This window comes from Felis catus, chromosome D1 (assembly GCF_018350175.1).
Source record: "Felis catus isolate Fca126 chromosome D1, F.catus_Fca126_mat1.0, whole genome shotgun sequence".
In the NCBI taxonomy this organism is placed as follows: domain Eukaryota; kingdom Metazoa; phylum Chordata; class Mammalia; order Carnivora; family Felidae; genus Felis; species Felis catus.
This window is the reverse complement of record NC_058377.1, coordinates 113,396,352-113,417,919: the sequence shown is the minus strand read 5'-3', so window position 1 is coordinate 113,417,919 and position 21,568 is coordinate 113,396,352. Positions and strand designations below refer to the sequence as shown.

The window sequence follows — 21,568 nt, the reverse complement described above, 5'->3', positions numbered from 1 at the left end:
CCGAGGCTGCTCCCCTGCCCCCCGCCCTCGGCGGAGCAGCGCCCCCACTCCCACACCTGTGCAAACATCCGCCCGCCGGCCGGGAAAACGGCCCCTTTGTGCCCAGCTTGGCACCGGTGCCCCAGCCCTCGCCGTCAGCTGCAGCCCCAGCCTCGGCCACCGCGGGCCCTGGCCCGGCCATTGTTCCCGCCGGGCCCTGCGCCTCTGGGCCGCCCCGGGCCCCCCGCCCCCCGGGGCTCCGGGGCAAACGGCTCCCATTCATCGCCGCGGCTGCCCCTGCAGCTGTCCGGGCGGGAGCGGCCCCCGAGCCTTGAGTTATGGGCTGTGTTCCTGGCGCGTCGCGGACAAACAGAACTCAAGGAAAGCGAGACGGGGCCGGCCCCGACTGGCGCTTTGAAGCCAGTGTGGCGGCCTGTGACTGCGCCCGCCGTCGCTCCCGACCCGCTCCCGAGGCCCGGCCCCGCTCGCCTCTCCGGGGAGGGGGGGGCGCCGGCCCGGGCCCCGAGGCGCCCCGTCCGGGACGGGCAGAGGAGGGGGTGCCGCCAGGGGCCACCCCGGGGGGGCGGAGGGGGGAGGGCGAAGGCTGCTGGCCGTGCTGGGGCGGCGGGGGGGGGGGTTCCGGTCCCCACACCGGGTCCGCCTCACTCCCCACGGCCGGGCCGGGGGCTGGCCAGAAGCCAGACCCGCTTCTCAGCGTGTCGCGGGCCAGAGCCCGCGAGGGGGCGTCTGGGCCGCGGGAGTCCGGCGGGTGGGTGCGAGAAGGGCTGTGGGTGCCACGGGGGCGGCCCCGGGTGTCCTCAGCACGGAGGTCCAGCGGTGTCCGTGGTACGAACAAAGCGCGGACGGGCCCGTGGAGCGGTTCCGTCCGTGGCCCTGAGGACAGTGGCTATGCCAGGCTCCCGGGGCGGCTGGAACCAAGTCCCGCAGACCGAGGCGCTCAAAGCGTGAGAAACGTGTCCTCCCCCAGTCTGGAGACCAGAAGTCCGAGATCAAAGCCTGGGCAGGGCTGCGCCCGCCGCGGAGGCTCTCGGGGAGGGTCCTTCCTGCCCGTGCTAGTTTCCGGGGGGTTCGGGCGTCCCCGCGCTAGTGGCCGCATCTTCTGCCTCTTGTAAGGACACTTGTCGTTGGCTTGGAACCTGCCTGGATGAATGAAGCAGGACGATCTCAGCTCCGGATCTTAACGTGACCACCTCGACAGAGGCCCTGTTTCCCAAGGCACTCCTGTTCCGAGGGTCTTGCGGACACGAATGTCGGGGGGGACGCTATTCTGCAGCCCGGGACCGCCGTGTGCCGGCCAGACTTCACGAGGAGTCCCCTCGCCTCCCCCAGCCCCAGTCCCTAGGTTGTCCAGTGAGGGTGACAGCTCAAAGGCCGCGTGTCTCCCCCCCCCCTGCCCTGTGCCCCCACGCCGGGTGGGGACGCCCGGCTCTGGTGTGCAAGCCCCCTGTTCCCCCAGGTGTGGCGCCCCGTGCCTGGCTGCTGAGGTGTTTGGGGAGGATTTAAGACCTTTTTCTGTGCCCTTGGAACAAAATGCGTTTGTTTGTGTTAAAGTTTGAGTGGAGGGAAAAGCCGTTTTTGCAAACACGGGCTCCTCTGTTTAGTGCCCGGGGGTCTCTAAAATCGGGAGGCTGCTGGGCTCTGTTTACCCCCCGCGTCTAAATTTAGAATTTAGCGCAAAAACGCTGGAAGCCCGTCCCTGCGTTTCAGCCCGACCCTTGCCAGTCTCGGCAGCTGGCGGCTCCAGAGGGGTCCGGGCTCCGGGGCTCCTACATCCTGGTAGTGTGAGGTCACAGGGGTCTGGGGGCTGAGGAAGGGCCCGCGTGAGGACAGGACCCCCCCAGACGTCCACGTGCACCTCATCTGAAGCTGGAAAAACCGAGGCCCTGGGCCCCCAGGGTGGCAGGCCGGGCCCCCAGCCCAGCGCTCAGACCCCACCCGTTCCAGGCCTCGTTCTCTGCTCTCCGCAAAGCCTGAGAGTGCTGTGCAGCTGGGACGCGAGGTCCGCAGGACCCCGGGCACAGTCTTGTGCCCGTTAGACATCAGGTAGGGGTGAGAGTGGTGGGCTCTGGGAGCCTTCCCCAGAGAAGGACCCGGACAGTGGGTTTTGCAGGATGCGTAGGAGTGTGCAGGGTGAGCACATCTTCTTGTACTCGCTGTGCACTGGCTGATCCCTGGGGAGGAGTTCTCACGTGACCTGGTGGGCCCAGTGAGGGTGGTACACGGGATTGGTTTCTTCTTGGGGCGGGGGGTTCAGCTCATGTCAGTGAGGGTAGGAGCTTTTCAGCTTCGGCCCCAGGGAGAGACACGTGGTCAGCCTCAGGAGACAGGAAGATAGGAAGCCGTGGTCAGGAGCGGGGGGCAGAGCCACCCGTGGAACTGCATCTCAGCTGCACCGCTGACCGCGTGTGTACCCTGGTACAGGTCGCCCGACCTCCGTGAGCCCATCTGCAAACTGGGTACAAAATGTGGGCCTCTGCCCACAAACCGTGGGAGAAGTCAAATCAGCGAGGACACGGGAGGTCTGGGGCCCCAGGCGCCCGGCGAGGAGGCAGCGGAGGCGGGCTGCACCTTGTGGGGGCCTGTCACCAGCCCGTGTTCTCTAGGCTTTCCCCAAAGCCAGACGCTTGCGACAGACCCTTAGCAAGCTAACTCACGCTACGGTGTTCATGGCTGCCATGATGCCCCAGTCACACCCCTTAGCCCTTCTGCCTTTGAGAGTCCCGCTCCGCCCCTGACCGGCTCCCCACCTCCAGCACCTTCCTCACAGGATGGCCCCTTTCCGTGCATGTGTTTTGGCCTCCCGGAACCCCAAGGACCCCCACGCTTCTGATCCCCATCCCAGGCCCTGGGCCAGGCCCACTGCAGGGAAGGGGCTCGGGAATGAATGACGCCCTTCATCAGGCCTGGTGGTGGAGACAAGGAGGGCGGGCCACGGAGTCCACAGATGCCTCCTCGGCTGCACCGATGAACTGGGTCCGGGGCCAGCGAGTGCGTGACTGGTCCGGTCCTCAGTTTCCCCGTCCGTAAGATGGAGGGGCAGCAGAGTGGCTCCGAGGACTGACGTGGGGCTCTCTGCGGGGGCTGCAAGCCCAGGAGGGCAGCAGATGTGTCTGCGGCCCGGAGCGCCAGGGTTTCTGTGAATGGGAAGATACGCTCACTGAGAGGCTCTGATCTGCGTGGGTCTGGGTTTGTTTATGGAGTCCTTCCCACGGAAAGGAAGCCTGGCCGGGTGGTTCCCTGGCCCCCGCGTGCGTCTGTCCCCTCCACGACCGCTTCCCGCCAGCCAGGCTGGGGCCCCACGGGGGCTGGTGCCCCACGGGGGCTGGTGCTGGGCGCACCCTCAGGACAAGCGCCCGAGAAGCCTGCTGCCCGAGGTGTCCCGCCATCCACCCGGCCCCCCGCTCGGTCTGTGACTCTCCTGTCCCCGGCCGTGTCCTTGCAGCCTCCTCGGTGCAGGCTGGTGGCACAGCGTCCGGCCCGGGGTTTGCTCTGCAGCCTTCCCGGGGTCGTGGGAACGCGCCCGCTCAGTCACTTACCAGCGGTGAGGCCTCGCGCACCGTGACTGCCCTCTCAGCCTCAGTCTCCCCCTTGGTGGGATGGTCCCTACCTCACGACACTGTCACAGTTGGCCTGCGGTGCAAGCCCCTGAGTGTACCCGCCAGCGTGGTCCTCACGCCTGCTCGCGGACAGACAGCCATGACGTCTCCGGCAGGCAAGGCCCGTGGGGTGGCCGCGGGCCACCCGCCTCCCCGGCAGGTCGGGGTTTCTGGGCTGGCCCTCCTGTCTCGCTGGGGGCCCACAGGGCCTCCCGCACCAGGGCGGACTGTGTGTGAGGGGAAGCTTCCAGGTGCCTCCTCGTGTGAGCGGGGACACAGAGGCCAGCACGCGCCCCCGTGGCGGCTTCCAGAGGCCGGGACAGCTCGGTCCCCTGCCCCCACGGGCCTGTCCCCGGGGCCACACGGCCCTGTCCCCGGCGGTCATGCTGGGTCCCCTCACGTTTGCGGGCCCGGGCGTGCACGTCCCCCCTTGGCGTGTCCCAGTCAGGGGTGCGTGGCAAGCGCTGCTGGGCAGTTAGCACCCTCCCGCAGCTGCCCGTGTCTCTGAATTCGGGAAAAACAAACAGCTCCGTGGGGATGGGCCGTTTCCTCCAAGAGCCGAAGGACGTCGTTAACTTGACAAAGCAAGTCTGTGATGGGGTCTGAGAGGCGTGTGCCCTCCCCGGGGTGGGGATGCCTGGTCGGGCACTCCTGATCTCCGCCGGCCGGCCGGTCCCCAGGAGCCCCAGCACCCCAGATGGCGCAGGGCCAGGGTATGGCACGAGGGGGCCGCCCCGCGGGGCGCGGGTCTGTCTGCTGGGGGAGAGGGTCTCCGGGGACCCTGCCCCACTAGCCCCCAGGGCCGTCCAGGCCGCCCCTGCCCTGGCCCCCCCCCCTCCCCCGTTTGCTTCCCAGTCAGGGCACATTTTGTTTGTATTTTTATAACTTTCGTATCGATGGTCTTGATGCCTGAGTTTTCCGGTGCCCCCTTGCCCCTGAGCGGGGGGTGCCTTGCTGGCGGCCCCTGCCTCCCCCTGCCTCTCCCCACCCCTCCCTGCCCTGCAGCCATTCCCAAGTTTGTTGGTCTCGGGACTACCTTACGCTCCCGACAATCGCTGCGGAGCCGGGTTATACGACACTCAGCACGCGGGCAAACGCGACAGGATTTTAAAAACGTGTCCATATTAATCCATCGCAGTGTAAGGCCCATCCCGTGTTTTTATAAATCAAATAATTTTGTGAAAAACTCTATTTTCTGAGAGAGGGCTGGCGCGGCGTCTCAGACGCCCTCACCCCGTCCGCAGCCCCAGCTCTGCCTTCGCTCCGAGCACCCGGGCCCTCGGAGCAGGCAGCTGTGGGCCAGGCCTCACACATGGGGCGCAGGCCTTCCGGGGAGGACGGCCCACAGCCGGGGGGCGGCCCCCGTACCTGCCAGCTGACTGTCAGGCTTGCCCCTGGCTCTGCCCCGCCGGTACCCACGCCGAGGCCCAGGCGTGCGCGGCCCGCGTGCAAGTCCCGGAGCGTGGAGGGCTCGGCGTGGGCACCGGCCCCTCCTTACGGGCCCTCGCTCGTTCCGAACGTGCATGAGATGCTCGCACGCGTGTGTGCTGTGCCGCCTGTGTGGGGGGCACGTTTGTGGGCACGCACCCACCTCCACGGGCTCGGCTGGTCCCTTCAAGGGGCCGGGCAGTAGGCAGCTCAGTGCGCTTGGCGCTCGCGGTGAGATGTGTGGTTTTGAGGGACGGTGACGTCGCGGGAGGCCCAGGACCACGGCAGGCGCCCCGCGCCAGGCTCCACAGCGGCCGGCCCCCTCGTGGACGCCCAGCGCCTGTCTGGACCCGCCGCGTGCTGATGCGCTCGCTGGTGCCACCGGGCCTCCTGCGCCGTGGCCCCTCTTGCTGCGAGCGGACACGTGTGTCCCTGCCTGCCTGTGGCCCCTGGGTTCCTCCCTCCGTGCCCCGTGGCTGGTGGAAGGTGCCCACCGGGGTCCCGGGACGGACGGCGATGAGGGGGACCTCGCCACTTCCCGCCTGGGCCTTGCTCTCGGTCGGAGTCCGTTAAACGGGCCTCCCGGGCCCCGGCCCTGCGTCCCGCCTTCCTCTGGGACTCCTCCAGGCAGGATGTCAAGTGAAGGCTCCACGCAGACCTTCCTGGTCCTGCCCTGGGCCTGGCCTGGAGGCTCCAGAGGGGAGAGGCTGGGCTTCCTAGAACGGACTGGCCGTGACCACAGGGCCGGCACAGGAGGACCTCAAAGGCAGAAGGCCACGTGGCCACTCTGGGCCACCGAGCCTGCTGCCGTGCCGTGCCGTGCGGGTGTGAGGCCCCAGGTCCCCGGGCCAGGCTCCTGCAAAGCCCACGGGCGGCCCCAGGCCCCAGACGCCAGGCAGGCGGGGGCTGGGCATGTCGGGGCTGAGTGGTGCGGCCAGGGCGCGTGCTCACGTCCTGCAGGATGTCTATTCAGGCTCATGCCGGAGGCCCCGGGGGACAAACCTCAGAGGCAAGCAGGACACAAGCCTGGGGGGCGGGGGCGGGGGCGGCCCTGGGCCCGTGGGCCCACCGCAGGCTCTGCCGGTCGGCTCCCCCACCGAGAAGAAGGCTCGAGCTGCGTCTGGTCCTCTCGGAAGAAGGGCGACTGGAACATCTGGCGCCCGGGGCGGCGTCAGGAAGCGAAGCATCATCCCCGTCCGGGCTCCTGGTGCAGGACCAGCCTCAGTGCGCACTTCCGGCCTCCCGGGGGCTGCGGCACGGCGACGTCGGTGGCCCGTGGGGCGGGCCCCCTGGCCGCACGTCTGGTGGCAGGCCCCCTGCGCACGCCCGGGGACCCGCTTCCCGTGAGGCACCAGGTCTGGGGGGCCCCGGCCGTCTGCAGGGCTCGCGCCGGCATGGGCTGAGCCTCGGCCATCCCGGTGGTGGCGGCTGGAGCTCCGCGTCTGTGTCGGCAGAGTGGCGGGTTCGGGCCCGACGGTCACCCGTCCCGGGGCTCTGGGCCTGACCACCGCCCCCCTGCGCCTCCCGCAGGTCACGGTCACCACCATCGGCTACGGGGACAAGGTGCCCCAGACGTGGGTCGGGAAGACCATTGCCTCCTGCTTCTCTGTGTTCGCCATATCCTTCTTCGCGCTCCCGGCGGTAGGTGCTCCTGCCTCCTCCGGGCTCCCGGGCGGGCAGGGTCCCCCCCGGGAGCAAGCCCACTCACAGAGGCCCCTGGGAGTCCCCTGCCCCCGCTGCTCCTGGAGGGTGCTTTGCAGCAGGTGTGGGTGGAGGCCGGTGGGGTGCGGCCGGCACATTCGGCCCAAGGGGTCTCGGGGAGACATTGACAGCAGCCGCCAGGCGAGGGCAGAGGCGGAATCTGTCCGCCTGGTGGGGGCGCTGGTTCCCTTGCGCGGTGGCCCGGGCCCCGCTTTGACCCATGTCCTTCCGAGAAATCACAGATCCCGAGGGCCACACCTTCTAGCTCCCCGAGCACATGGAGGTGTGCGCATCACGTGTGTTAGGTGCGCCTGCTGTGTGTGGTGAGCGTGCGTGGGTTGTGTGTGTGCTCTGTGGTCACCTGCGTGTGTCCCACGGAGCACGTGTGCATCTGTGTGTGTGCGTGATTGATCCCCTCTGTGGACGGGGAGCTCCCTCCCTGACGAGCCGGCCCCATCCATCCCGTTGGCGATCCTGGGGAGGCGGCCGCGGTCCCCCTCGGACGTGGCCGCCTCCTGCCCGAGCCAGCGCCCTGGTGCCGCCCCGTGTCCCCAGCACCTGTGCCCCACAGGCCGGGCCGGGCGGTGGCTGCCTGCGTGGACGCGAGCCCCCGTCTCTGCTCCTTCCCAGGGGATTCTCGGCTCCGGCTTTGCCCTGAAGGTCCAGCAGAAGCAGAGGCAGAAACACTTCAACAGGCAGATCCCGGCCGCGGCCTCCCTCATTCAGGTGACACGCCTGCCGTCCTTGACGTCCGGCCTGGCGCCGGCGGGTTAAGCGCCGGCTGGTGTCCCTTCTGGGAACCAGGAACTACCCTCGGCCAGAAAGCTCACGAGACCTTCTTGCTACGGGTCCCTCTGGAACACAGATGAGCCCGTGCTACCACACAGACGTGCTCGGGCCTTCTGGGGAGCGTGGGCGATGCCGACGGGGTGGGCACGGGAACGCGGGGCGCCCACCTCCCTCCCTAGAGGTCCTGTTGGAAGAGTGGGTCCTGGGGGGGCGGGCCAGGGGACAGGGACGTGCCCTGGCCCGTCCCGGGTTGGGGTGAACTTTCTGTGGGCCCCTTACCTTCCAGCTACGGTGGCCTCCTTTCGTGGTCACCCCCCCCCACTTGGCACAGGGCGAGTCTGGGAGGGAAACCCCAAGGGTCTAGGGCCCTGCTTGTGAAGCACAGGTACTTCCAGGGTGTTCCCCACATCCCACGGGGCTAGGGACTCCCAGGTGACAGCAGGTGAGGCCTGGCGAGCCGACAGCACAGCCACGCTCTGGGTTCACAGGCCCCTCAGTACCCAACGGGGACCCCGAGGCCGCTGTGACAAGGCCTGGGTGCTGGAGGAGACAGAGGCTAAGAGCGGCGGGGGAAGGAGGGTGGCCTGGAGCCCCTGGATGCTCAGTTCTGTGACCCCAGGCTCCCAGATACACCAGAGAATGGCTGGCTCTTAATTTAGCGCAACAAAGACTTAGGCCGAAAACCGGGTCCCAGACGGTTACCAGCCCCCGCCCGGGGGCAGAGCAGGGATGAGCGGGCCCAGGTCTCGCCCGGGGGGCGGCTGGGCGGGGGTCCTGGGGCACAGGCCCTGTAGGTGTCCAGACGTACACGTGGGGCCCTCTGCCCAGCGGGACAGCCACACCCAGTGCCGCATGCCCCTCAGGGACGGTCCCGGGGTCCCCCCGGGACCCTGGTCTCCTTCGCCATCCGCCCCGGGCAGGGCCCCCTGCACAGGCTCAGCCAGGGGCGCCCACTCATTCCTCTGAAGCCCTTCCGGACCCTTCCGGAACCCACCGTCTGGGGCCTGGACGGTGGACCTGGACGGGAAGGAAGTAGCAGCCGCAGCCATAAAGCCGAGGGGCCGGGCGCCCTCAGGCCTGGTTTTACGGCCCGCAACTTCTTGTGGGGAGACCATAAATCAGGCCCGGAAAACCAGCCCAGGCTGCCGTGGCAGGCTGCCGGCGGGAGGGGAGTGCGGCGGGGTCCTGGCGGAGCCGGTGCTTGGGGGTGAGCACCCCTGCGAAGCCCGGGCTCGGGTGCTGAGCCCAAGGGGTGCGGACACGTCCGCCACGGCAGGACTGGGCCCCGGAGGAGGGAACGCGGACCGGACCCGGGCGGGAAGCGGGCGGCGGCCTTACGTTTGTGGGGACGGTGGGACACGGAGGTGGCACGTGGCCGTGGAGGGGCCAGGCCTGTGGCCGTCCCCTGAGCGTCCCAGGCAGGGAGGGCTGCTGTGTCTGTCCGGGTCCCCATCCCACGAACCTCCCACGAACCCTCCCACGAACCCTGCCAGCTCCCCTGTCTGCTCCCTGCTGTCCGTCCCCTGCTGCCTACCCGGACACGGCGTGTCCTCCACTCAGATCCCGTGCAGTGGTGTCCCCTCCTCGGTCGTTCCTGTGTGGTGGTCGCCACGGGCATCTCTCTAGGATGCGGGTCCAGGGCTCCCCACGGCGGCAGGCCGTGCCCGGGCTCCGGGACCCCATATGTGGGCCTCTGGGAGGGGCCCGCCCCCCCACGCCCCCTGCCTCGTGTCCCACAGGCCCCGGGTGTCCTCAGTGTCTGTGTCCGTCCCTGCACCCGCTGTGCGTGCCCCGGGGAGAGGCAGCCGAAGGGTGTCTGCGTCTGCGGGTGGGGCCTCCGTGGCACCCAAGCCGTGGGTACCGGCCCGTGGGTTAGGCCGTGAGCCGCCTGGCGCAGGAGCAGCCCCGGGAGGTGGGGGGGCTGGCACGCAGGCCAGGGTGCGGGCGGGCCCGGCGGCTGACCGCGTCTCCCCTGCGCTTGTTCAGACGGCGTGGAGGTGCTATGCGGCCGAGAACCCCGAGTCCTCCACCTGGAACATCTACGTCCGGAAACCCACCCGGAGCCACACCCTGCTGTCCCCCAGCCCCAAGCCCAAGAAGTCCGTCATGGTAACAGCCCCCACCTGCCTCCTGCAGGGATCCCTCGTGAGCGGGAGGGGGGGGAGGCCCTGGGGGCCACGGCTGCTGGCCGGGGTTCGGCCCTGGCATTTCAGCGGCGCCACATCAGGGCACTGGTGCCACTCACTCTGGGCCCTGGGGGTGGCGCCTGTGCTGGGTCCTGCCACCCGGGGGTCCCCCTGGCTCGGGGCCACGTAGGGCTGGTGCTCCCAGGCCAGGACTATGGGAGGCCCACAGGGGGCGCCCCAGGGAACAGGCTGGGCTGGGTTCTGGCCAGAGGTTGGGAACAAGGCTCTTGAGAGGGCCCTGATGTCAGGCTTTCTGTGCTGGGGACAGCGGGTGCCGGTCAGGACGGAGGTCTCTCCCCAGCTCGGGGAAGTCGGTCTTCGGGTCGTGGTGCAGGGGGCTCGGGCAGGCTCTGAGCAAGAGTGTCACGATGGGGCCGGTGTGGGGACTGAGGGGGGCACCCAGGCCTCCCGTTGCCTGACGCCTCTGCACTCGCTGTTCCCTTGCCAAACGCCCTCACCGGCTCCCACACCTCCTCCTCCACGTCACCTCTGCCGGCCCCAGGCTGTCCCCCCGATGGCCCCCACCGCGTGCCGGAACTCCCGGCGGCCACAGCCCTAGTCCCCACGTGCCCGCTTGTATGTTTACCTGCCCGGTTTCCCGTCCGCCGGCCCCTTCAGCCCGAGCCCCCAGGCAGCGCCTGTGCCGAGCCCCCCCCCCACAGCACTCCGTCTGCTGGCCCTGAGGCCTGGCTCCCTGGCTGGTGCCCTTGGGGGCTGCTAAGGGGTTCTGGGGCCGAGGACCCCCGGGAAGCGCCAGCTTAGTGCTCGTGGTCTTAGGTAAAGAAGAAGAAGTTCAAACTGGACAAGGACAACGGGGTGAGTCCCGGAGAGAAGACGCTCACGGTCCCCCACATCACGTGCGAGCCCGCGTCAGAGAAGCGGAGGCCAGACCACTTCTCCGTGGACACCTGCGACAGCTCTGGTGAGGAGCCTTCGCCCAGGGTGGCGGTGTGGGGACGGGGACGGGCGCTCAGCTCCCACTGACCGGGCGTCTGCCCGCCAAGGCCCTGCCCTCCCCCCACAGACCCCACCCCGGAGGGACCCTTCCTCCGGCTCTGTTGCGGACTCTGGGCTGTGGGTGCCGGGCCCCGCCTCGGTCCCGCTGTGCGGCCGGCGCCCCATGCCGGGCAGAAGGGAGGTGGCCCATGCGTGCGGACCCCCCCGGTCTTGGTGGACGTGGGTGGGGCCGGGCGTCCCGAGCCAGCGCTGCGTGCCCGCGTCTGTCCTCGACACCGCGTGCCTCTGCTCGTGCGTCACCGCCCTGTGGGTCTCTCCCTCCTTGGACCTCTTCCCGGCACCCACCAGAACGTGCTGGCACATTGGCAGTCGGGAGGGCAGTGTCACTGTCTCAGACGTGGCAGAAGGGGGACAAGCGTATATTGTTCCTGACCCTTTGTGCTTACGGGCGCCTGGCCCGCCAAGTGCTTGGTTCTCGGGCGGCTGACCCCCGGTGTTTCCTCCCGCATTTGGTCACAGTCCCCTGGAAGAAGGGCAGAAAGTGTTCCGGAAAAGGGCTGCGGCTGCTGCCTGCTCCTTGGGGCTGTCGGTGGACCGGGCGGGGGCGCCCACCCCTCCGGGCACCGGGCCACCACGGCCCCGTCACAGGCGGTTGGGATTCCGCTCTGGCCTGAATTTGGCCACATCGCTGGTGAGCCCCCGGGACGCGCTCCCCGCCGCCCCCCGGAGTGGGCACAAGGAACAATTGTGCCAACGAGTGCCCGGCGGCCCCCCCAACTCCGGATTCAGGGGCAGGACCATTGTCGCGATGCAAATGGGGGCTCTCTGCAAATGCTAATGGGCAGGTCGGGGTGGGTAGAAGCCTCTCGTGCTGTTTGCTGAGTGTGGAACCGTCCATTCAGCCTTCTTGCTGTTATTAAGTACCCAGTGCCGCCTGCAGAATGTTAATGAGGCACGAGTGCAGGGACAGTCAGGCGCCCTTTGTGGGGTGCTTTCGCAGGGAGTTTTCCTTTCCCGCCAGCACGAGTCAGCCCAGCCCGGAGCCGCTGTGTTTCTGGGGCCTCCGCTGTGGGCCCCGAGTGGCCCCCAGCCTCCGGGCGGTACCCGGGGCCCTCGAGAGCCCTGGTCGGGGGAGAGGGGGCCTCATCCCGGCCAGGGCCCGCAGCTCCAGCCCCCACATGGCAGGGCGCAAGCAGCCACGCTGAGTACCCCCCCCCCCCCGCCGCCACCGGCCGCACCGAGGCCTGGCGCCCGAGCCTCGTGCCGCACCCCTGCACACCCCGCCCTCCAGGCTCCCGTCCGCGTTTCTCGTGCAGGTTCCAGCCCCCGGCTGCTCACGCTGTCCTGGTCGTCAGGACCCTGCTCCGTGCGCGTGAGGGTGAGGCCCCGGGGCGAGGCGGGCCTTGGCATCAGGGAGGAAGACGTGCGGGCGTCTGGGGCACGAGCACCCGGCTCGGCCTGGTTGGGCCCGCGGGCTTCCTGGAGGAGGTGGTGTTAATGCTGAGTACAGCTGGCCGGGGAGGGGAAGGAAGGATCAGCGGCTGTGATGGAGTTGCCGTGGGGGGAACAGTCGCGCTTCCGGGTGGGATCACGTCGTCACCCCCCACCCCCGCCCCGGGCCCGCCACCTGCACACCTCAGGTGTGGACCTGCACACCTCTCCTGTGGAGAGGCCCACGTGGGCTCCTGCCGTGCCGACCCTCCTTCCTAAGACGGGAGCGGTGCCCAGGAGCCTGCGGGTGTCGGACGGGCGCTGGGAGCCCACGGGGCAGGCGTGGCTGCGGGCAGCCCTGTGCCCTCTGAGGCGCGCCCAGGAATGGCACGGATGGGGACAGGGCAGGACAAGCCTCGGGCCAGGCCAGCGCCTGGAGTGACGTGGTGGCTGTGGGGCTGGGGGTCAGAGGAGTCAAGGCCAGCGGGAGGAGCTCCCGTAGACCCGGGCAGCCTGGGGGCGACCCCTGAGGGCAGGCGGGCCGTGAGGCGCTGGGGGCACCCTCACTTCCGTCTCAAGGTGGTCAGAGCCGACCGAGTCCCCAGCCTGCGTGGGGCCTGCCGCTCACGAGCCCAATTCGGGGGACGCAGTCTGCGGCCCCACCCGCCGGGCCTGGCCTGTCGCCCTCCCCTCGGGTGGCGGCCCTCACAGGACTATGTGCCCCAGATCCCACCCCACCCCCTCACATGCCGCCCCTGCCCCGTGTCTTGCCTTGTGAATCCCCTGAATCCGTCGCTTGTTGGGTTCATGGACACTTGCCGATATTTACCAACAGATCTGCTGGATTCCGTCTCGGGGTTTAACATCCTTCTTCCTGAAGGCCCTCCGGCGGTTCCTTCAGTGACGGTCTGTTGGGGGTCAACCCGGTCTTTGCCCCGAGCCTCCGTGTTCCGACTTTGCTGTCGGATGGGGGTCTAGCTGGGGGAAGGTTCCGGGTTGAGATACGTATTCTCTGTGAACGCTCGGCAGGCGCGTTGTCCAGCTGTGCGGCCGCCCTCGGGAGTGGCCCGGCCCCCTCTGGAGACTTCGAGGGCCTTCCCTTGGACGTCGGTGCTGGGTAGTTCCAGGACGGTGACCCAGGGCGGTGCATTATCTCTGTTCGTCCCGCTGTGGTTTGCTGCTGTGACAAACCTGCGGGTTTGTGTCTTTCATTCGGTGTGGAAAGTTAGCACGGTCCCGTCACAGGTTACCGCCTCCCCTAAATGCTCTGACCTGCCCCCGAAACGCCTGCCTGACCCCCGCGTCCTGGCCTCCCGGGCCGTCTCTGGTATTTTCCTGCTCAGTCTCCCTGCACTGCATTCTAGCAGCTTCCTTCCAGTTTGCTAACTGTGCCGCTGTGTCTAACCCACGGGTTAATCCACCCGCCGAGATGTTAGTTTCCGTTACTTCTGCGCCTCCGCGGGTGAGGGCGTCATCTGCTTGGCCTGTGTCTTCCTCATGACTTACAACTTGGAATTTCCGAGTCATTTGAACACACTCATTCCGTCACCAGGGTGACGTCACGTCACCATCCGCGGTTCTCGGAGAGTCTAACTCTGCTCCCTGTGGCTCCCCCAACTTTTTCTCACGACGGCTTGTTTCCCCTTGGGTCTGTAAGCGTGGGCTCCTTCTCATGGGGCCCCCCCGTGCACCCTGTTGAGGGGACGCCTCTCTGGAGAAGCTGTCCCTTGCGCAGGGTGACCCCGTGAACCTGTGTAGAACGTTTGTGGTGCGGGTTTATAGGCACGAGGTTTTCTAGACGACCGTGAGGGGTCAATGCAAACCCAGCCTCTTGTCAGAATGAGCCTGCCCCCACATATCAGGGGGAGGCTTTTTACTTTTATTCCGAGAAAACAGGCCACACCAACGAATTTTGTTTTTTCTCCGCATTTGCCAGTGCGCGGGCTGGTTCGCTGGCTTCTGTCTCGCTTTGTGCGTGTGATTTGAGTGCACCCTCCCCCCATCCCTCATCCAGTCCACACCGTGGCTCCTGGCGTGAGCGGACGCCGTGCTGCCCACACACGGCCGCCGTTCCAGAGGCGGCTTCACTCCTGGCCCTTGGGGACGCCCCCCGTGGAGCCCATAGGAGACGTTTGCTCATTCCAGCGAGCTCGTTTGGGAGTTCGTAGAGAGAGGCCTCTGACGAAACCAGGTCTACTCGTTGCCGAAATCCAGGTCCTCGTCCTGGTGACAGAGTGTCCCCAGCAAGGGAAGCCCTGAGCTCCTCAACGGCAGAGGGCTGGACGGTGACACTCTGGGTTGGAGCTTCCCTGGGGGGTCCCTCGAATCACGAGGAGAGTTTTAACACAGACCTGGGCTGCCCCCACTGAGATTTCAGGTCGCAGGGTGTGCAGGGAGGCCCGGGGGGCGTGTCCGTAATGAGTCCCCAGGTTACTCTGGGCGCTGTCCTTGTGAGCCTGAGGATGAGGCCGGGCACCGGGCTTCTGTGGCTTCCGGGGCGGCCTCACCTGGGTCCAGAGAAGGTCCTCGTTTGGGGCCCCCTCCTGGCCCCTGCACCGGGGTTCGGGTTGGCCATTCGTTATGATGGCTCTCTGTCGATAGAAGAGAGGGAGGGTCTCGGGAAAGACCACCCCGAGTCAGCTGCAGCTGACACACGCAGCGTGGAAAGACGGGCTGCTGTCCCCTGCAGTCGGGATCTTGGCGAGGACGCCTGCTCTTATCGGTTCTGCTCCGCCTCAGCCTGGAGGTTCTAGCCTGCAGGACGGTCCAGAAGCAGAAATCCCAGGCGGACGGTCCAGAGGCGGAAACCCCGGGTGCCCAGGCTGGGAAGGAGCACGTGAGTGGAGCCGGGTCAACACTCAAACGTCACGTCTACATCTGTGTTCCGGCAGCCCGTAATCTGAGGTCGACAGCATTTACGGTAACATCGAAAACATGGCATCCTGGGGCGCCTGGGTGGCTCAGTCGGTGGAGCGTCCGACGTCAGCTCAGGTCACGATCTCGCGGTTGATGAGTTCGAGCCCCGCGTCGGGCCCTGTGCTGACGGCTCGGAGCCTGGAGCCCGCTTCGGATTCTGTGTCTCCCTCTCTGTCTGCCCCTCTGCCACTCACGCTCTGTCTCTCAAAATAAATAAATAAACCATCTAAAAAAATTTAAAGATTTATATGAAAAGCAGGCCAGGTTTGAACATTCACCCAAGAAGATGTACAGATAAGCACGTGAGGCTATATTCAGCACCATCAGTTATTAGGGAAACGCAAACTAAAACCACAATGAGATGTTACTACGCAATTATGTTGGCTAAAATTAAGAACGTTTTACCGCGTGTCGTGGTTTCACGAGGGAAGCTTCCATCACTCACACGAGTGCTGCCCAGGACGCGGGCACCGAGCCCTTCACGCGCTCCCGCTGGACACTCGAACGGCACAGCTGCTCTAGAGAACAGGCTGCGAGTTTCTGAGAACATTCTGTGTGCACCTGCCGTATTATCCGGCCATTCCGTTCCTGAATGAGCATCCAGGAGGAAAAAGAACAGAGAGCAGACGTGTATACGGACGCTTGGACGTGGAATATCACCGTCGTCGTGTTTTCTGAAAACTGGAAACAGTGCAGATACCCCTCGTGGTTTATTTAGCCCACACAGTGAAGTAGTCCTCAGAAATCAGAAAGAACGAGCCATGAGTGTACACACAGGCCTGGATAAATGCCAGAATAATGATGGTGAGTGAAAGAAGCCAGACTGGAAGGAAGGAAGGAAGGAAGGAAGGAAGGAAGGAAGGAAGGAAGGGGAAGGGAGGAAGGGAGGAAGGGAGGAAGGGAGGAAGGGAGGAAGGAAGGAAGGAAGGAAGGAAGGAGGGTAGGAAGGAAGGAAGGAAGGAAAGAAGGAAGGAAGGAGGAAGGAAGGAAGGAAAGAAGGAAGGAAGGAAGGAGGAAGGAAGGAAGGAAGGAAGGAAGGAAGGAAGGAGGAAGGAAGGAAAGAAGGAAGGAAGGAAGGAGGAAGGAAGGAAGGAAGGAAGGAAGGAAGGAGGGTAGGAAGGAAGGAAGGAAGGAAAGAAGGAAGGAAGGAGGAAGGAAGGAAGGAAAGAAGGAAGGAAGGAAGGAGGGAGGGAGGGAGGAAGGAAGGAAGGAAGGAAGGAAAGAAGGAAGGAAGGAAGGGGAAGGAAGGAAGGAAAGAAGGAAGGAAGGAAGGAGGAAGGAAGGAAGGAAGGAAGGAAGGAAGGAAGGGGAAGGAAGGAAGGAAGGAAGGAAAGAAGGAAGGAAGGAAGGAAGGAGGAAGGAAGGAAGGAAGGAAGGAAGGGGAAGGAAGGAAGGAAGGAGGAAGGAAGGAAGGAGGAAGGAAGGAAGGGGAAGGAAGGAAGGAGGAAGGAAGGAAGGAGGAAGGAAGGAAGGAAGGAAGGAAGGAAGGAAGGGGAAGGAAGGAAGGAGGAAGGAAGGAAGGAGGAAGGAAGGAAGGAAGGAAGGAAGGAAGGGGAAGGAAGGAAGGAGGAAGGAAGGAAGGAGGAAGGAAGGAAGGAGGAAGGAAGGAAGGAAGGAAGGAGGAAGGAAGGAAGGAAGGAAGGAAGGAAGGAAGGAAGGAAGGAAGGAAGGAAGGAAGGAAGGAAGGAAGGAAGGAAGGAAGGAAGGAAGGAAGGAAGGAAGGAAGGAAGGAAGGAGGAAGGAAGGAAGGAAGGAAGGAAGGAGGAAGGAAGGAAGGAAGGAAGGAAGGAAGGGGAAGGAAGGAAGGAGAAGGAAGGAAGGAAGGAAGGAAGGAAAGAAGGAAGGAAGGAAAGAAGGAAGGAAGGAAGGAAGGAAGGAAGGAAGGAGGAAGGAAGGAAGGAGGAAGGAAGGAAGGGGAAGGAAGGAAGGAAGGAAGGAAGGAAGGAAGGAAGGGAAGGAAGGAAGGAAGGAAGGAAGGAAGGAAGGAAGGAAGGAGGAAGGAAGGAAGGGGGAAAGAGGAAGGAAGGAAGGAAGGAAGGAAGGAGGGAGGAAGGAAGGAAGGAGGAAGGAAGGAAGGAGGAAGGAAAGGAGGAAGGAAGGAGGAAGGAAGGAAGGAGGAAGGAAGGAAAGAAGGAAGGAAGGAGGAAGGAAGGAAGGAAGGAAGGAAGGAAGGAAGGAAGGAAGGAAGGAAGGAAGGGAAGGAAGGAAGGAAGGAAGGAAGGAAGGAAGGAAGGAAGGAAGGAAGGAAGGAAAGAAGGAAGGAAGGAAGGAAGGAAGGAAGGAAAGAAGGAAGGAAGGAAGAAGGAAGGAAGGAAGGAGGAAGGAAGGAAGGAAGGAAGGAAGGAAGGAAGGAAGGAAGGAAGGAAGGAAGGAAGGAAGGAAGGAAGGAAGGAAGGAAGGAAGGAAGGAAGGAAGGAAGGAAGGAAGGAAGGAAGGAAGGAAGGAAGGAAGGAAGGAAGGAAGGAAGGAAGGGCAAGGGAAGGGGGGGCAGGGAGAGAGAAAGAGAAAGAGAGGAAGAAAAGGAAAGAGTACGTGTTGCTTATTCTGTCTGTGTGAAGGCCCGGGAAGGGCAGACTGGTCTGGGACCACGAGGCCAGCAGGTGTGCGTGGGCACGATTGGGTTGGGAGGAGGACAAGGGCACAGGGAGGCCTGGGGCCGATGGGTGTGTTCACGATCTCGACTGTGATGACGTTGTCGCGTGTCAAAAGTCACCGAGCGGCCCGCTCTAAACACGGCCGCTTTGTTGTGTGTCCGGCACGCCTCAGTGAAAACGTAAAATAAAAATGTGGTGCAGAGCAAAAACAAAATCCAAAACCATTTCTTCGATGATGATCTGGAGAAAATAGTTGCGGCTCACATTGTGCACGTGGGGCTAATTTCACCCAGATACCAGGGAGCTCTGTGGGTCGTGAAGACGAAAGCATAAAAGCTATAAAAACAGGTCTGAAGAAAAGGGATCCCGAGATTCTTACCAATGAACAGATGCCAGTAACCTCAGTGGCGATCGCAGAAACGCAAATTGATGTGACGGGAGCTGTATTCATCTATCGAGCCTTTGGAGAGTGAGGAGCCTCGTGGGCCAGGCACGCGCGGACCCTCAAGCTGAGTCACCCCGTTGGGCGGATAAACGGATAGAGGCTCTACGGAGACAAAAACGGCCACTGCCGTGAAAATTCGAGACGTGTACGCCCTCGAACCCTTCCAGAAATGTATTCCGCACTTGCGTTGCACGTCTGCAAGATGACCCGTTGTCAGGATGCTCCTTTCTGTGGTCGCTAACGGGCAAAAGGTAGCCAACCGTCTACACCCGCGGGTGGACACCCGCTTACGGGAAGCACGGTGTGCGCGTCGAACCCGTGAGACGTGTCCGCGGCGTGCCCCCCTCCCCCGACGGCTGACCGCGGAGGCGACTGTACCTCAGGCTCAGAAGGGGAGGCCGTCTGCCACCACGTCTGCGCGGACGCAGTGTCTGCACCGGGGAGACCCGCCCACCTTGTCGCGCGTCCCCCGCCCGTCGGAAAACAGCGCCGGAGTCCCCTTCTCCGGGGGCTCAGCAGCGCAGCGGAGTTGTAAAACCATCTGGGCTGGTACGTGTGCTCAAGGAGATCTTTAATTTCTTTTTAAAAGTCTGCTTTATGGTAATTTGTTCTAAATAAATGTGCTGCCTCTTTAGAGGTAATTTATTCATTGCTCTTTAATCCTCAAGGGTTTCAATTATGTTGCCTCTTGGTGGCGAGTTACTTCTAGTGAGTTGAGTTCTGTCTCTGTCAGCTCTTTGTTCCTTGCCTGAGCTTTGAGTTTTGCCTCTTTTCCCTCTAAGCTCATGAGACCTTTATCTGCTTTATGTACATATATAACATATATAACATATAATATATATTATGTATATAATATTTAATGATATATTTAACATATTTGTCATACATCATGTATATTATACATATTTATACATAATAGCATGTATCATATATTTATAACATGTATTATTTATATTCTATTATGTTATTAATCTTTATAAGAATAATATAATATTTAAAATATATAATATATAATATTTACTTTCTTAGCCGAAAACTACCACCTCACTGTTTTTGTTTTCTAGTTCCCCAACTTGGGCTTCTATATCTATGTATCCCCTCTTCCTGATGATTCGCTTTTTTAAAAACTTGAGTGAGACTCGCACCCGGTGTCTCTAAAGTCTCTCTTCTACGAGGCGTTTTAGAAGTTACGTATATTTTCCTCCGATGGCAGCGTTAGCTGTGACGTAGATCTTACTGTGAAACGCGTTCCTTTTCGTCGCGTTCTTGGTCGCCTTTACGTTTTGGCTTTCTCTTTGGTCTAAAGAAATGTTTTCCTGCTTTTGAAGCAGAACACGTTTTATCTCTGTTATTTCTAACTCAGCAGCCTTACAGTGAGAGGACGTGGGCTGCAAAGTATTTGCTTTTACTAAGTGAAGATTCTCTTTGTGTCCAAGGGCAAACATAAAAGCATTGCTTTTGTAAATGTTCCTTGGACTTGTTAAGGTTATATGCTCTGTTTGTAAAACAGGGTTTTATTTGTGTGCTCAGACAGATGACACGTACGTTGCGATGGATTGCGCACACGCGCGTGGATGTGTCCATAGCATCGTTCAGATCTGCCCCACCTTTCCTTATTATCACTACGGTTTTTTAAGTTTATTTATTTTGAAAGCGATAGCATGAGCAGGGGAGGGGCAGAGAGAGAGAGGCTCCCAAGCCGGCTCCGTTCCATCAGCACAGGGCCCCGTGTGGGGCTCAGACTCACAAACCGTGAGGTCATGACCTGAGCTGAAGTCAAGAGTCGGATGCTTAACCCACTGAGCCACCCGGGCGCCCCTAGCATTATTTTTAAATCCAGTGCCAAATTCCACGGCAGAAAGATTAATCCTTCCTTTACAGTTTTGTCCTTCAAAGTCGAGCGGCAGATTCGGGGAGTGGCTCTGAGTACAACCTGACGGCCAGCCTTCCTGGGGCCGAAGGAAGTTCTGCCATTTTCTCTTGGGTGGCCCTGGGCAGGCCACTGCCTTCTCCCAGCCTCGGTTTCTGAATCTGCGAAATGGGGACCCTTGCGGGGTTGTTGTGTTGACCAAGCGAGTTAGAACACGCGAGTGCCCCACCCCGCCACCCGCCCCGGGCCTGTGTGTGGCCAGCTTCCTGGTGCCTCTGGCCTCCCACCCGGAACCCCTCTCCCGGGCGCCCACTGACTCTCCACCCAGCTTCTCACCCCACAGATCCTGGGGCTGGTTTTTCTTTTAAGGTTATATTGCCCTCCCAGGGCTCGTGCTGTAAACGGGCTCGTCACGGATTTCCGAACTCACGGGATCACGTCCCACATGCTGTCTCGCCTTTCCCGCTCAGCTGCACACGGTGCACCTCCTTGCTGGGGCATTCAGCCTGCAGCCTGAAGTCTCTCCTTCGTTCCAGGATGTATTAGTTTGCTAGAAACTTCCATAACAAAAGACTGCAGACTGGGTGGCTTGGGCAACAGAAATGCATCTCGCCCATCCTGGAGGCGGAAAGGTTTCGGGTCACGCTGTCGTCTTTCCAGGGCTTGCCGACGGCCACCTTCTCGCCACGTCCTCCCCCTGTCCTTCCTCTGCGTCCCCGTTTGTCCAAATTTCCTGTAGAGGGACACCCGCCATAGTGCAGTGGGATCCGCACCAGCAGCCTTGTCGGAACTGACCTCTTTAAGGCCCTTCTCCAAACGTCTGAGGTGCTGGGGTCGACAGTGCTAGTGTGTGAGTTGCAGGGACTCAGTTCAGCCCCTGACTCAGGATCAGGTGCATTATTAACATCGTGGGCGTTGCCGGGTCACTTTCGAGGGCTCCCTTCCTGGCACCCCTGCGGGCTATCACCGGCCACCCGGGCGGGGCTCTGTCTTGTCAGCCGAGCGAAGCATGTTTTCTCCCCTGCAGCACTGGCGACATCGGGGGCCAGACCGTGCTTTGTCGAGGGCTCAGCTTCCCTGGCCTCTTCTGGGGCCAGCGTGGTGACCAGAGAAAGGTCTCCCCTGGGCAAAATCGCTTCCAGTTGAAGACCACCAGGCCAAGGGGATACCTCAGGGTTCATTTTGCCGCGTCCGTGCTACCGTTCGTACCCCTTTCTGTAGGGATGTTGATGTACCTGGTTCTCTGAGTCCTTTGGCAGTAAGCTGCCCACTCTGGAGACCGTGGCCCCGAAATGTTTGCCGTGTTTTTCCTAAAAACAAAAGCCCCCCTCTTACAGCGCCCTGCACGTGAAACGTGGGTCCAGCCCTCTCTCCAAACCCACCTGCGTTCCGTTGTGCCAGTGGACGTGACCCTGCCCTTTCATAGCTGCTCGCGGTGAACGTTGCCATCAGCTGTCCTGTCTCCGGAGCCTTCTTGAACCTGGAACATTTCCAGTTTCCGCCTTTTACGGCGTTCGCGTTTCTGCGGGCCACAGTCCTGCCACTTCTTGGGGATTTGCAGGATGTTTCCCTTGTAGTTAGATTCAGGTTGTGGCTTCCAGCTGGAACATTCCATCAGCGACATGGTGTCCTTCTTGGGGTGACCCACCCCGGGA

General features: G+C 63.0%; 1 protein-coding gene across 11 annotated transcripts in view; it reads left to right on the top strand.

The window, feature by feature from the left end:
* The window catches only part of KCNQ1 (potassium voltage-gated channel subfamily Q member 1), a 321,222-nt gene that overhangs the window by 84,582 nt on the left and 215,072 nt on the right, over positions 1-21,568 (top strand). For all 11 annotated transcript variants that reach the window (XM_023240184.2, XM_011287088.4, XM_045039717.1 and 8 more), the window contains exons 7-10: positions 6,555-6,665; positions 7,356-7,451; positions 9,501-9,623; positions 10,478-10,622. In XM_023240184.2, the coding sequence (XP_023095952.2) occupies positions 6,555-6,665; positions 7,356-7,451; positions 9,501-9,623; positions 10,478-10,622 (475 nt within the window). The remainder of the gene's footprint in view (positions 1-6,554; positions 6,666-7,355; positions 7,452-9,500; positions 9,624-10,477; positions 10,623-21,568) is intronic.